Here is a 15,439-nt window from a genome sequence, read left to right on the forward strand (position 1 = left end):
GCTGTATGCTCTGTTGCTGGCAATGCAAAATGGGCCATCATGTGTTGGTTTGTTCTAGTCTCAATATGAGCTGTGACTTGAGCTTTAAGTAGTTTATAAAATGGTACAGTCAGTGAATGAAATTGAATGACCAAGGCATGACTTTGTCCTTCACTACAGTATCTGCAGCTTCTCATTTAGCATTTTTTTTTAAAATTCAGATTAGTTAAGGCCTAAATGTAATGTAGGCCTAAATAGATGATTTATGGTTCAGTGGTCCAAAACAGCATTTGGACACTTAAGTGACACTTGGGCAGAGATAAGTATGAATAAGTATGAACAATAAATGTGGTATTTTTAAGAAATAAAAAATGTAGAGTTTTAGAAATATAGAGTAAGCACACTTTTCAAGCTAAATATTCAAATGGTGTTTTTTGGTGTTTAAAAATTATAAAACTGGTATACATATAAAAAATAAGTCAAGAATATTGTAACACTTCCTGTTTGTCTAAAAGCAGACACAATTGCTGAAATGTAAACTAAGAAACCCCCACAAATACTATGACATTATTGAAATACTACTAAAAGAGATGGTCTAGAATCAGCTATTTGCCACTTGTTTTGATATGTTATCTAAAGATGATGTATGATAAAATGATATATAGTTTACGTGTGGTTTGATAGTCCAAATACATAGAATATAAGACTGCATCATTTTTTTCAGAGTCATTTGTTAAACTAATTATATCACTTGTTTGACGGAAAAGAGTATCAACAATCCAAACAGTTTATATTTCTGCAGATTGTAATATTGGTTTATAGCTAGTCAAAAGGCAAATAATCCATATGTTTTAAGTACCTTTTTATAAACAAATGTAATTCCACTAAATATGATGCTAAATTGTGTTTATTTTCCCTGATGAACAGAAAAAAGAGTGGAAAAGTTAAGACCGCATACAAGCGTGAGTATGTCAACCTGGGCGGTGACGTTGACTTTGACTTTGCTGGTCCAACCATCCACGGCGCTGCAGTGGTCGGCTATGAGGGATGGCTCGCCGGTTACCAGATGTCCTTCGACACTGCCAAGTCCAAGATGACCCAGAACAACTTTGCTGTAGGCTACAAAACAGGAGACTTCCAGCTGCACACTAACGTGTAAGTCCTGAAGCATCACTACATCATTCTAAGTGCATGAGACTGGGACCTGGTTTATTTTAGTGGGGAGAAGTGTTGATATAGTGAGAATTTATGTACAGAGAGTTCGCTTCGACGTCAGGATTTTTACTGCATGTTGTCCCCGGAATGACACATTGCGTTTCCATTAATAGGCCAAATGGACATGGACAATCTGGACAGGATTTTAAAATCATGATCTTCTTTTCATGCCTACAAATATAATGACAAATAATAAAATATTAAAGTATTCTTAAAGTTATGGCGATTTCTGCACTAAATGTGTCATTTTTGATTGTTCTTGAAAATATTTCAAGAAATTGCTCTTTGTGAGTGATCTCAGTAAAATTACAAGAGCAAAGTAATTTGTATAAGCATCCAGGAGTTAATGTGCCACTGTTCGATTGATGATTTGTCTGTCCCTGCAGTAATGATGGCTCAGAGTTTGGTGGCTCCATCTACCAGAAAGTGAGTGATAAGCTGGAGACAGCGGTGAATCTGGCCTGGACAGCAGGAAGCAACAGCACACGCTTCGGTATTGCTGCCAAGTATCAGCTGGACAAAGACGCTTCCATCAGTGTGAGTGAACTCGTATTGCTTTTACACAAATCATACGTTTCAGAAGTAGGCACCCGTTTGTTTTTGCATCTGATCCCATAAAATAACATATTTCTAAATGTACTTTCTCCATAATAAAGGGTGTAGGGAAAATCGATTCACTAATGTATGCTGATGCATTCTTGAATGGTTCTTAATCATAATTATTAAATGATATTATCAATCTGCAGTGTCCTTTATACCACTGGTATGTACACTGCTTTGCACATTTTCTCTCTTATTTGACACACTCTGTTCAGTTCATGGAGCTCTCTCCTAATGAGCTGATGATCTGTGTTAAATAAGCGATACGTACAAAATGTGCAGAGCAGTGGGTCCCCCTGGAACGGAATTGAGAACCACTGCTTTATAACAGTGTTAGGTGCACTTACACTGTGATAAATTTACCAGCCAAACCCAAAAAGGCTGAGTAACCTTTTTTTTATGGCATCTTACAAAACAACCAATCAATTTCTTCCACCATGATCTATATTTAGAGGAATTAAGTGTATTTACACAAGCAGTACAGTAAGAGGGCACAATGCATCCCATGCTCAAATGTTGATCAATAGCTCTCCTACACAGCCAAAGATGTGAGCTGATTAACAATGACAAATTTTAAGGCTATTGTAATGCAAAAAAACAAAAGCCCCAGAGCCGACTCAGATTTTCTGAGAGCAGACATACTCTGGTACAGCTTTTATATCGATTCTATGCACTGAATTTAGCATCAACTCACAGTAACTTGTCAAAGATTTGTGCCCCTAAAACTCAGAATGTGTTTGTGATTTGCATGTTACATTTGGCTTTGCATGTGAGCGTTATGTCAATATTTTCCTCTCTATTCAACAGGCTAAAGTGAATAACACCAGCCTCGTCGGTGTCGGTTATACTCAGACTCTGAGACCAGGTACAGTGATGAGTTTCTCTATATTAGTTTCCTGTATTATTATTTACACTTGAGAATTTATTAGTGAAAGGCATTGATTTCTTTTATTTTGTATCTCACGATAGTTTATAGTTGGTAACATCATCTGTCCACCACACAATATGATTCACTTCAGCTTTGGAGACTGATAAAATAGGTTGTTTAGAAATACAACCCATTTATGTGGTTAAGATGCTGTAAAAGCTGCAGTGATTAAATTTGTGATGGTTTTTCAGGTATCAAGTTGACCCTGTCGGCCCTGGTTGATGGAAAGAGCATCAATTCCGGAGGCCACAAGCTGGGCTTGGGCCTGGAGCTGGAGGCCTAAACCTGTTCCTGCTTAACTTCAGGGACAAGGGAATATCAGAGAAATCTGGCCTTAACTCCAACTCCAACAGCAACCAGCAGGGGGATTCCAGATGGGATGGGATGCGTGTAAAGGCTCATCAAAAGCGATCATGTTTCTTTTTGTCACCTCCTAATTCCCTTGTTTGTTTTTCATTTGTAGTTGTTCTCTTATAGACATTCAGCTACAAATTAATTTCTTCATCTCTCTCCAGCACTGCCACAGTAATGATATACTCTCTGGGACGGAGGGCGTCTGTGGCTTTCTGTTGTGTTCCCTTCTCAGTTAGCCGGTGGTGGGTTTGGGGTGGATTTGTGACAAAACTGTCTCTGATTTCATCTTTTGTATTGTATCTGATATTCCTTAGTCGTCTGAATGCGATTCAAGCAACCACTTAACTCTATATTAAAGGTTATACCTGCTATTATTTAAATACTGTTATACTGTTTTCTTCTTTCCATGCACGCAAGGACAAGCTTAAGCAGTTTATTTTTCCTTCGGCAGCCTTCCGGAGTAACCGTTGTATGTGAAGTCTGCCCTTGAACTGAGCAGTTTTTGGGTAGCCTAATGGGGAGATAAACGCTGGTGCTCCTGTGCTGGCATGACTGACCTTTTGTTTTCGTTTGCAGCACGGACGACTATCCGTGGCACACCGTGATGGCAGAACGGGTCTTGTGGGTGTGGTTTGAGTTCAGTACCCTTTGCTCCCCGTGTTGCATTATGACCTTAATTCCCTGAGACCATGCATTCACAACACCTGAGAGGTCCTTATGTGTATGTTTGAACTTTTCAATAAACTATTTGAATTCATCTATGATATTTTTTGTTGCTTACAAAGCTAATTGGTTCTCGTACTATAAAGTCTAGCTCAGAAATATACCCAAAAACGATGCTTAATGTAAATACTCTTACACAGCAAAATTAACAGGCTTATTCACATTATTCGCAAATGGTAGAAGAAAAGCATCTCATATCTTTCATTGACAGAATTCATGTCACATAGTTGGGTAAAAAATAGTCTGGTATGCTGCTTATGTTCTATTTTTAATGATTGTTTCAAGCCTCTAAATGGGTCATCAGTTTTCACATTTGATTTAATCCTTCCATTTGTACTGACCTATTTAAGTCTAAAAGAGTTGATATTGTAATTAGGCCAACAAGGACAAGTTGTTTATTATGGTTTAATACGACAACTTTCATTTAATGTGGGTTCACTGTTACTGGGAAATATCACTTCTGCTAATTATGCATTTGCAAAAAAAATTTAATTTTCTTGATCATTGTGTTCTCAAAATATTTTGAGTCTGTGAGTGGTAATGTTAAGTATTTTTCTTGTCATTATTGTTATTATTATTATTATTAATCAGAGTGTCTACTTTGACATTTTAAAAATGGTGCTGTCTTGGGTCACCATGTTACACTACCATTGAAAATTTTGATGTTGGTAGGACTTTGTAATGTTACTTTGATAAAGAAGCCTCTTATGCTCACCGAGGCTGCATTTAAAAAAAAAATCCAAAATACAGTAACAACTGTAATATTGTAAAAGACATTTCTTTAAATATATTTTAACACTTATTTTTTCCTGTGATCGCAAGGCAGAATTGCCAGCAGCCAGTCTTTAGTGTCAGAAATCAGTCTAATATGCTGATTTTCTGCTAAGAAATAGATCAGTAATAATAATTTATGTATTTAGCCTACACTTTTATCCAAAGCGACTTACAGTGCATTCAGGCTATACATTTTTTTACCAGTATGTTTATGTATGTTGCTATATGATCAATGTTGAAAGCAGTCATGCAGCTTATTATTTTTGTGGGGACTGTGATACACTTTTTTTTTTTTTTCATAATAGAAAATTCAAAAGAATAGCATTTATTATTTTGTAACATTATACATTTCTATACCAGTGGTTCTTAATCCTGGTTGTGGGGACAAACCCCCACTCAGCACATTTTGCATGTCTCCCTTATTTAACACGCCTGATTCAGATCATCAGCGCATTAGGAGAGAGCTCCATGAACTGAACCAAGTGTCTTTGCTGAATAAAAGCATTAAGTTCTTCCAAAAAGATCCTGCTGACCCCAAACATTTGAACTGTACTATGTGCAATGTGAAAGGGTCCTGAAGTAAAACCACCTGCCAGCCACTGCTCTGTCAACTGTGGAACTGTCAGTATCCAGCACTGGTACGGGCTTTGGTAAAGTGGATGTAAGTTTTTTTTTTATCGCTTCAGCTTAAGATGATATATTTTACCCTGCCTCAAAAAAACTGAGATGCAGCTTGCTGCAGGGTTTTTCTGGGTAAAGAAACCTTAAGTGAGTTCCTAGGAAACACATACAATAATTAAATGCCTTGTAATCATTTATAGATGAATCGCTGCCATATTGACAAGGGAATATTTAAGCTTATGCAAGTACTGGCTAGCAAGTGTTGCAATCGAAGACAAGTAGAAAAGCAGCAGAGGATGAAACACCCGCATTACTAAACAGTTTACAAAACCCAATACTGTAGTTCCTCTATAGGAAAAGCTCTTGAATTAACATACTGTCAAACACTGATATGCTGCAATATTTATTCAGTTAATATGTAGCATTGTTTTGATACATACATTTGGCTGATCAGAGCGAGGGACGTAGCAAAATAAAATCATACATTCCTCATAATTCACATTCATTATGTACACGCAGATCACAGTGTACGCATGCATCTGCATCAGAAACATCACACTTCCTGAAAGCAGTTTCTAAAAGTCATGCTCAACTGAGATCGTCTGTCACGCAATTGTAATTTATATTAGATTCGTCAAGGGGGCTTTTTGAACATTCTCTTTTCTCATTTTTTTTTCTGCTGTTTATATTCTACATTACACTAGAGGGCTTAGTTGTTTCTTCTGGACCTTTGATGTCCACGTTGTCCTGCTTGCTGCTCTCTTTGACCTGCTCTGTCTTCTACAGAGCTTTAGATTCTGTTTTGGTTGGCGTCTCAGATTTTGCAGCCTTGACTTCATGTGCACCGCTGACTTTTGGGACAGTTTCTTCACTTTTAACATCTTTGCTGGTTCCACTGCCTTTGGTTGTCACACTATCCACCTCTACAGTTTTTTCAGGCATCTCCTCTTTGCTTTTTTTAATATCCTTTTGCTCAGGCTTTGCATCAGATGTTATTTCCTGAGCTTTGGGGGGTTGATTACTCAGTGTTTCATCAACCTGTTTCTCTGTGACTTTAGCTTCCCCTCCGCTTGTTGTCGCACTTTCAGAACTGCTATCGCTTTTGCTCTCCTCCTGTTTCTTTGACTTTTCAGGTGATTTTTCTTCCTTATCTTTGGAGTGGTCCTGTGTCTTTTCTGTTTCTTTAGGCTTAGCATGTTCAACCTTTTCTGTTTTGATGCTGTCTACACTGTCACTTTTGCGGACTTCCTGTGTCTGTGACTTTTCAAGTTGTGATTTTTCTTCTGCAACTCTCGAAAGTTCTTCTTTTGTCTTTTCTGTTTCTTTAGGCTTAACGTGTTCAGCCTTTTTTTCTTTTTTTACACTGTCACTTTTTTACATTGCTTGACTTCACAATAGGAAGAATCGCCAACAGCTCCGTCTGGTGCAGGGTTGCCAGGTTTTTGCTACAAAACCCGCCCAATTACTACTCAAAACTAGCCTGAAAATAGCCCAATTGCTTTCAAGGGGGTCCCCCAGTAAAAATCGCATTGGGGGGTATACAAATTTTTTTTGGCGGGGTTCTCCTGGTACAATTCACATTCCAGGGCCTGAATATCACGTTATTGGAGTCGCTTCAACCTGCTGACATAAAAAACAACCGGTGGCGATCGCGGATTTGGCAACACTGGTCCCCAAACTACGTTTCATATAACTCCTCCCCGAACTTCCCGCTGCCCTGTATCTTGTTCTCTCATTGGCTGTAGGTCATCGCCGATGTGTTTTTCAGAACTCATTTCACACAGCGTGATCGTGAATCGCCGACAGCTCCAGATATTTAGCATGCCAAATATTTCACGGGCGTTGGCGATGCATCGGCGATTCCTTCAGATCGCGTCTTTGATAATTCACACTGCGTGATTGTCACTCGCGTGAACGAGCACCGATCTGCCTCCGATTTCGGGCATTTGTCTGCGATTTCGCAAAACCTGTCTGCGAGTGAAAATCGGGCTAAAATCGTGCAGTGTGAACTCGGCATAAGAAACTATCTCCTGGTTTCACAGACAAGACTTAAGCCTACCCCCAGACTAAAATGCATGTCTGAGCTGTATTAACTGCAAGAAACTTGCACTGACATATCTTAAAATATGTCAGTGCCATTGGTTTGCCTCAAGGTGCACACCAGTGATGTTGTTTTTTTCCCCCCTAATGCCGAGTTCACACTGCACGATATTAGCCCGATTTTTCACTCGCCGACAAATGCCCGACATCGGAGGCAAATCGGTGCTTGTTCATGCGAGTGACAATCACGCAGTGTGGATTATCAAAGACGCGATCTGAGGGAATCGCCGACACATCGCCGACGCCTGCAAAATATTTGGCATGCTAAATATCTGGAGCTGTTGGCGATTCACAATCACGCTGTGTGAAATTAGTTCTGACTGAAAAACACATCGGCGATGACCTACAGCCAATGAGAGACCAAGATACAGGGCAGAGGGAAGTTCGGGGAGGAGTTATAGACCAGAATATCAGTATTTTAATAGATATATGAACAATTATATCATACAGAAACAAGCACAAACATTTGCTTGCCCAGCCACAACATCAGCATAACAGTTACTGCAAAATTATTTACCTCCAACTCTCTTTGCAGAACACCCAATCCCTGTTCCCTGCATCTCCCTCCTGCATAAACTGTTTTTCTTGTTCTCCTTGTAGCTGGAAATCAGCTCACAGACAATTTGCGGGCTATATATATATTTTTTTTTTAATAATTACAGTCTGGCTCGAGGTCTGACGCACGCGGGTTTTCGCGTTATTTCCTTATCACTTCTCGCGTGCGTTTTGTTGTAAAACGTAGTTTGCGGACCAGACAGAGCTGTCGGCATTTACCTCCAACTCTCTTTGCAGAACACCCAATCCCTGTTCCCTGCATCTCTCTCCTGCATAATCTGTTTTTCTTTTTCTCCTTGTAGCTGGAAATCAGCTCAGACAATTTGCGGGCTATATATATATATTTTGTTTTAATAATTACAGTCTTGCTGGAGAACTCCGGTCTGACGCATGCGGGTTCTCGCTTTAATTCCTTATCAATTCTCGCGTGTGTTTTGTTGTGAAATGTAGTTTGCGGACCAGACAGAGCTGTCGGCGATTCTTCCTATTGTGAAGTCATGCAGTGTGAAACCCCCTGTCGCCGATCCATCGTGCAATGTGAACACAGCAGCAACTGAATGCTACCCCAGATAGTCACGCAGTGTGAAAACAACGGCGATCCGACGAGTTTGAAAATCGTGCAGTGTGAACTCGGCATTAGGCACATTTATAAAAGCAATTTAAGTGTCCTAATCGAACAATAACCTAGCCCTGGCCTAATCCTTGTCTGTGAAACCTGGCCTGTAAATAAGACAGATTTTTGACAACATTCATTACAGTGCAGTCACAGCCAAATTACAGTAAAACTATAATTTGGCTGTAATGAATGTAAAAAATGTGTCCTATTTATCTTTTCTTAACTCTTACTGACATTTCAAAAACTCCCACAAGCCTAAATAGACATGAAAGCCACCAACCAAATCATGAAATGACACTCAATTCTTTTAAAACTTAAACTCCTTGTAATCAGTCAACAAATTAGCTAGCATAAAAAGCACTTAGTAATGATTATTTGAAGTTAAAATTAGCCTAACTGTCCTGTTTAATAAATATGACAGTCATGTAGAACATCTCAAGCTTTGTTCACTCTGTAATTATTTATGTCACTTAATACATGATTGTGTTCCTTGAAGGCATGTGCAATGATATATCTACAAGACTACACATTCCAGGCAGTTTGGTTGGCCGATTGAGCTGACAATCTATTTATTCGCACTGTTGGGGGACTCGCAAGAAATACATTCTGATTGGATAAACACTAACACTTGCCAAGCCAACACAATCAGGTTTGGAAAGCGACCAATAATACATAATCAAATAAAGATAAAAGAGATTTTTTTTTAGACCTGTTAAGAAGGCTTTGCTGGTCCTGAGAAGTTCACCATGAAGTCAACAGTAAAACGGTTTACAAAATAGTGCGTAATAAATAGTTTGAAATAAAATGGTTACAAAAAAATTCTTAAAATCAAAGAAGTACCTGTAGGAATAAATTTCAGCATCCAGTGCCATTTTGACATTGAGAAGGTCCTGGTACTCCCTCAGATGACTGCTCGTGTCATATTTGGCATTTTTCAGCTCAAACTCCAACTCTCTGATTGTGTCCTGCATCATGGATTGCATTATGAAAAAAGCCACATGACATGGTACTGAATGTTGAGAATTGCTGTATCGTGCTCAACAGAACTGTGCAATCAATTGGTTTAAACAGAACTGTTCAATCAATCAAATTTTTTTTTTAAGTATTCCTCATACTGAATGAGGAAAATATTCTAGACTGAACAGTGCATGACATGGTGTCTTACCTGGTAGTGATGGATTTCAGCATTGTGCCGTTGCTCGAGGTCATACAGCTGCCTCTCCAGCGCTTCCCTCACACCTTTCACAGAGTCGAGCTCAATGTTCTTGGACTGGAGCTGTCTCCTGTGTTCATTAATCTCTGCTTTAGTGGCCATGAGGGCTTCTCTGTTGACCTCAGCAGCTTTGGTCAGTTTAGCGAGCTGTGCTCGAAAGCGTTCCTCAGCATCTCGGATGTCAGAGTCCGTGTGACCTTCGAGTTGCATCCTGATGTCTCTCAGAGCTGCAGTGACATCCCTTCTACTAAAATCACTTATTTCTGCTGTCACGTGACCCTCTTGGACTTGGGCCATCATTTCGGCTACCTCGCTTTCATGGTTTTTCTTCAAGAAGCGTATCTCCTCTTCCAGAGCTTTAGCTTTTCTGTCCATCTCTTGTTTGGCTAGGTATGCGTCTTTGATGCAATTCTTTAGTACTGAAACGCTGTCCTCTGCATCACCTCGACCACGAGCCTCTCTCTCATACTTTTCTCTCAAAGTGTTAAACTCTTCCTCCAGGTTCTGGCGGTTTATCTCAATTTGATGCTTTTGAAGGCCTATCTCATGAACTTGCTGCCTCAGACTACTAAGTTCTGATTCATACTCTTTGGACAGAGAGGCAGAGGATTTTGCTCTCTGTCTAATGGCCTCAGTTTCTTTCTCTAGCGCTCTGTTTTGGTTTTCCAGGTGATGAACCTTCTCGATGAATCCCGCGAAGCGGTCATTGAGCCCCTGCAGTAATTCTTTCTCACTAATTTTCCTCAGATTCTTTCCACCTGCATATTTGTTTGAAAAATCGAAGCTTTCGGCCGGTTTAGCGGCGAACTCGCTAAGGATTGCATTACCTCTCAGCGGTGCTGTGGACCCAAAGCTAAAGGCAGACTTTGAGGTGAGTTGTGATGAAGGACGTGCCGTTTGGTACCGGTACTCTTCCCGTGTCCGGCCAGATGAATGAAGGACACGCTCCATTGTGAGGCTGGTGCGTTTTCCTCTGCAGCGTTAGTGAAAATGATTCCCTTTTATATACTGCAATAGATGCTAGGTTAGCGGAATGGAGCTGCCCATACTGGATAAATGCACAGAATCAGCTGTTCAGCTCAGCATCCTGCGCACTCGCTCACTCGCGCCTCCTCCGCGGATCTCCAGGGAGCAGACGCGGCGTCACATGAACTCCTCTCGTCCGCAGATTCCCAACTCATATTCTGCTTTAAAATAGTTTTAGTTGGCGAAGCTAGAATACACATATATTGTGAATGTACAGAAAACGGCGCTTTAATGCCATTTATTTCACTGTCAAATTCAGAAATTCTGGAAAAAAATTAAATAAATCTCGAGCCTTTCCATTAAAATCAGTAGCCTATCCGAGGAACACAAACATTAAGTCCTGTAAATATTTATTTAAATATTACTTTTTATAACAATCAAGTAATAATGTAATTAGTTTATTAGTAACAAAGTAATTCACATTTTTATGTGTTATTGATTATTTAAATATCTCAAGCTTGCTCCGTATAATCCCCCTGCTTATTAAAATGAAAGTATAATGCAGTCTAATGTGTACAGAAATATCAGCATTACATTCTCTTTATATTGAAAACCTTGTAGTGTCATGACTGAAGGGGGGGGTTATTTTAAGACCCTAAAATAACTCACAAGGTTTGTGTGTGTTTCTTGAGCTCCAGATAAAGCAAAATTCCTGCAGCTAATTGAAAAAATTAGCAATTTAGCTTGTATTTGCTGCATATTTTAAATAAAAATGACAAAGTAAACAAGTTATTGCTTAGTTCCACTTAAATAAAGATGCTGCACTCTGCCCAGTTGTCATGTTAATTTATCAACATAATTCATCATATTTTAGACGTTGGAACAACTAAAACCACTGATAATGTTCAATATTTCCTTCAATTCAGATACAGCAGTGCATCATAAAGTGGCATAAAGGGAAAAAAATAATCATGAAAAACTGCATTACATAACTGCTTACAATGTGTGTACAAATTGAGGTTTAACTTGAAAAGACACATAAAGACTATATTATGTTAATGTCTTTACACAGATGTCTGGTTGTCATCTACCTGACAATTAATTGATTATAATACATTTGGAAAAACAGATTATATAAAAAAATAATACATTTATATTATTTTATTTAACTCTGCTAACACTCAGCGGATCAAAAAGGAAATTTTTGCTATGGTCATTACATGAGAGAAGATTACGACTGGAACTTGAACAGAGATTAAATGTATCTCTCCTAATCATCTTTGTTCTCTGTTCTAAAGGAATGAAAGAACGTCCGGATCTCATATGTGTCCCGTCTGTCATGCTGAAGGACTTTCCTCAATCTGTTTTTGCATGCGATCCATTCGGTGGACACTCGCCCCAGCATCATTCCTTGTTTATAATGCTCAACCGCAGCTCTCTCTGAGCCCAACCTGTACTGTTTGAAATCCCCATACATGCGATGCCAGGCTTGACGGTCAGCTGGCTTCAGGTCAGGAAGGGCAAACAGCTCAGTGAACTTCTGCTCTGCTTTAGCCATCTGCTTTTGTTCTGCATACCTCAGCGCTAACTCCAGTCTTGGGTATATGTAGCCTGGGTTTAAACTGGTACCCTTCTCTAAATGCTGAATGCAAAGGCCCAGCAACTCTGGATTGTGTATGTCATTCATCTGCATGGCTTTCCAGCGGTAGTTGTTGGCAATCTCATGATGTAACCGTGACGAGTCTGGCACTTTCTTCAGCATTTCCAGCAACACTTTCAGGGCCTTGTCATAAAACTGCTCTTTCTTCATGAACTTTGCAACATGCAAAACAACGCTGAGGTTATCTGGAGCCATCCGTATTCTAGATTAAAAGCCTTCACTGATATAATTACAGCATATTTATAGTAAAATTGTTTCTATTATTGATGTAGAGCTGCTTATTTTATTTACTTATTGATAGAATTATTAGTCACATTATGAAAACAGATACAAAGTCTTATTACCTTCTACAAATCTCTGATGTAGGTCTTTCTAGAAAACTTGAGAAGCGACCAGGCTTTTTCGCTTTGAACTTCTCTGTGAAGCTCTGTTGGAGACGGAGCAGGGAAAGCTCTAATGATTTCATTTGACTTTCTCTGTGTAAGTCTCAGCCTCAGTCACATTGCCCATGAAACTGTGCACCCAGGCCAAGTTTCCATATGTCACAATCACATTGCTGTCATTGTCCGGATGTTCCTCAGACATTCCTGTATTGTTTAAAATGCAAAATAGATGCAAATGTTTAAACTCTTGAAGTTTTCCTTTCTCAGTTTCCTTAAATCCGTAAAGTATAGTATATCTGACTGACAGCTTATTTTTTTTATATGACTTACAGAAACAAACATGGGTTATAGGGAAGGTTAGGTTCCCTAATTTTGGGAAAGTTTCACTTTCCACCTATTGTTCTGATTAAGGATAAACGAAACTGTAAGTGTACAACGTCAACATTACAACAATAATGTAATACTGCTTCAGTTTATGAGTGCCAGTGAACAATTCTTGATCAGATAAGGGATATGTAAAATTACTATCAGCGACATTAAAATGTATTTAATAAATTCGCTGATATAGCTACTTTGATCTGATAAGTTGATCTTACAAAATCAGTTGTGACTGTAACTTTAAATATCAATGAAATATTGTAAAGTACAAAAAAATGAGGAAATTTACAAATAATCATGTTGCACACAGTACTCACAACAAATAATTAAGTTGCACACAGTTGAGTAAGTAGCCTACTAGCAAGTCAAAAGAGGTTTTCGCACAGGACAAAAAACTTGAAACCGAAGAGTAAGGACGCTATCTAGTGGAGGGACTTTATGGCGCTGCATTGCTTTAGAGTTGTAAAAATGTTGAATTAGCTTGCAAAAAGATAATTATTATTATAACTTTTTCATAATAATGAGACTTAACAGCCTTTGCTACAATGTTTATTTTTCAGCTTAATAAAATATATTCATAGTTTTCTTGGCCACAGGTCTTTTTTTTTTTTCATGAACACCAGACAGTTCTGTTGAAAAGTTATTTGTGACCCTGGACCACAAAACCTGTAATAAATATACAGGTAAAAAAGGCCATTTGTGCAGTATATTCTACTGACCTCTAGTGTTAGTGTGTGAAACTACACATAAATATATCAAAAATCATATTAACATGTACAGTAGTTTACCCCCCCCCCTAACAATCATAATAATAATAATCACAATAATCTAACACATTTCTGTCAATACATTTGTGAACTCCTTTGTACAAATAGTCAGATGTTCTTGCTTCCTTTGAAACACAAGATGAAGCACAAATGTGTGAGAAGTATTAAAGTTAAAGATTTACTGTTTGTAGCAGATTTTATTTATTATTATTATTATTATTTTTTTTTTTTTTTTGAGAATTTGATTTTTTTTCTTTTTGTGAATTGTATTGAATCTAATTAGTCAACAAAAATCATACCCATAATTCGTACATAATACAAGGATTAAAAGAGAATGCAATGCAACTTTTGAATACTGCTGTACACTTTTATTTCTTGCATAACTGTTTTTAAAAAATATATTTTATGTCATGATTTGCTTATTTTATTATTTCTGGTGTCACATGTCCTAAAGGTGTTTTTCTACCCACCAGTCATAGTTTGGTCAGCACTGGGTGGTCCCTCAGAGAGTTATTGACCACATACTGCAGCAGAGGAACATCTCCTGTGTGACTCTTGCTGATCAGAGCAGACTGGCAGAGTCCTACACATAAAGTGAACAGACATCAGGTAACAGTATTAACATTGCTGGGGAAACAAAAGCACACGTAATTTCAGAATAGGAGAGCCAACAGTATCATTACACAGTATTTGTAGAGCTGGTTTATCAGGGTAGCATTTACCTGCTGCAATATCTCAGCTTATTACAACACTCATTACCATAACATTAAACAGACTTTAAAAATTTGTCTTTATACAACTTCTAGGCACCCAATTTACTTTAAGCAATGAGAAGCATGCTACCATCTGGCCAAAACACCCCAAAATGTCAAGTAATTACATTTATCAAGCAATATATTTTAATGCATTTGTATTTCGAAGTCAAATGACTGTTACTGAATTTTTACCTATGTGAACATAACTAGTCATAATGAAAGCCGCCATAAACCTACTTGTTAATACCAAGAGGAGGCAAATAGTAGAAAGCATCTAAATGTCAGGAGCCAGGCTTAATCAACAGAAACAGGAGACAAGTGCAACTGTGATGTGTGCAAGTGAGACTTTATTTCGAATATTTAAGGCAGAAAGTCCATGTTTTTGTTTGTTTGTCCCCCTCAGATAAAAGGAGGCGAGGCTACTGTTTGCATGATATTGATTTTTATCAAAGTTTACCATACAAGTACTTTTGTTCAATGGCTGTTGGGAAAAGCATGATAATACACTGAATAGAAAGCTTAACACAATCTAGATAGAAAATTGGGGAGAATGACGTATAATTTGCAAAGAGCTGAGATTTTGAGACCGTTCAGGAGGCTTCCAGGCTGGTTTAACTTCATTTCCAATGCCATCAGATTTCAGTGGCATATAGCCTACTCTTCTCATTTACTGTAAATTCAAGTTGCTGTTTCAAATACTGTAGCCTACCTTTATGAATGGTAAAATTGCACAAAAAATCCCTTTTGCCAATATTTGCCAAGAAGCTACTGATTATCATAAATTTTTGTGCTCAAGTTATTGAATATTTTATCAGCGTGAAGATTCCAGCATGAGGACCTTGCTTTACCACA

The 15,439-nt window shown here is 38.3% G+C and overlaps 2 protein-coding genes, 1 long non-coding RNA gene and 1 pseudogene across 3 annotated transcripts in view; 1 reads left to right on the forward strand and 3 right to left on the reverse strand.

Annotated features, from left to right (window-relative positions):
* Positions 1 to 3,691, forward strand: part of LOC107589530 (voltage-dependent anion-selective channel protein 2-like) — a 7,848-nt gene extending 4,157 nt beyond the window's left edge. Inside the window, exons 6-9 of the mRNA XM_016278003.1 lie at positions 907 to 1,134; positions 1,581 to 1,731; positions 2,602 to 2,659; positions 2,914 to 3,691. Coding sequence (XP_016133489.1) covers positions 907 to 1,134; positions 1,581 to 1,731; positions 2,602 to 2,659; positions 2,914 to 3,005 — 529 coding nt within the window. The 3' untranslated portion in view covers positions 3,006 to 3,691. The remainder of the gene's footprint in view (positions 1 to 906; positions 1,135 to 1,580; positions 1,732 to 2,601; positions 2,660 to 2,913) is intronic.
* Positions 3,692 to 5,804: 2,113 nt separating this feature from the next.
* Positions 5,805 to 10,819, reverse strand: LOC107589566 (neurofilament medium polypeptide-like; annotated as a pseudogene).
* A 1,095-nt stretch (positions 10,820 to 11,914) lies between these two features.
* Positions 11,915 to 12,889, reverse strand: LOC107589567 (interferon-induced protein with tetratricopeptide repeats 1-like). The gene is made up of 3 exons (XM_016278057.1): positions 12,776 to 12,889; positions 12,649 to 12,731; positions 11,915 to 12,506 (listed from the first exon to the last, which is right to left on the reverse strand). Exons 1-3 carry the CDS (start codon positions 12,887 to 12,889, stop codon positions 11,915 to 11,917), a joined length of 789 nt encoding a protein of 262 aa, XP_016133543.1.
* A 1,421-nt stretch (positions 12,890 to 14,310) lies between these two features.
* LOC107589587 (uncharacterized) lies at positions 14,311 to 14,899 on the reverse strand. The gene is made up of 2 exons (XR_001609687.1): positions 14,825 to 14,899; positions 14,311 to 14,415 (listed from the first exon to the last, which is right to left on the reverse strand). It is a non-coding gene; the product is annotated as an uncharacterized lncRNA (long non-coding RNA).
* Between the last annotated feature and the right edge of the window lie 540 nt (positions 14,900 to 15,439).

Source organism: Sinocyclocheilus grahami, unplaced genomic scaffold, assembly GCF_001515645.1.
Source record: "Sinocyclocheilus grahami isolate Dianchi unplaced genomic scaffold, SAMN03320097.WGS_v1.1 scaffold117.1, whole genome shotgun sequence".
NCBI classification, from domain to species: Eukaryota; Metazoa; Chordata; class Actinopteri; order Cypriniformes; family Cyprinidae; genus Sinocyclocheilus; species Sinocyclocheilus grahami.

Excerpts from the sequence above, each read along its gene's own strand:
- LOC107589567 (XM_016278057.1), bottom strand. The coding sequence starts at position 12,889 with ATGTCTGAGGAACATCCGGACAATGACAGCAATGTGATTGTGACATAT. Across the intron at positions 12,732-12,775 it reads CTGAGACTTACACAGAGAAA|AGCTTCACAGAGAAGTTCAA; the intron begins GTCAAATGAAAT and ends CGTCTCCAACAG. Across the intron at positions 12,507-12,648 it reads ACATCAGAGATTTGTAGAAG|AATACGGATGGCTCCAGATA; the intron begins GTAATAAGACTT and ends CTTTTAATCTAG.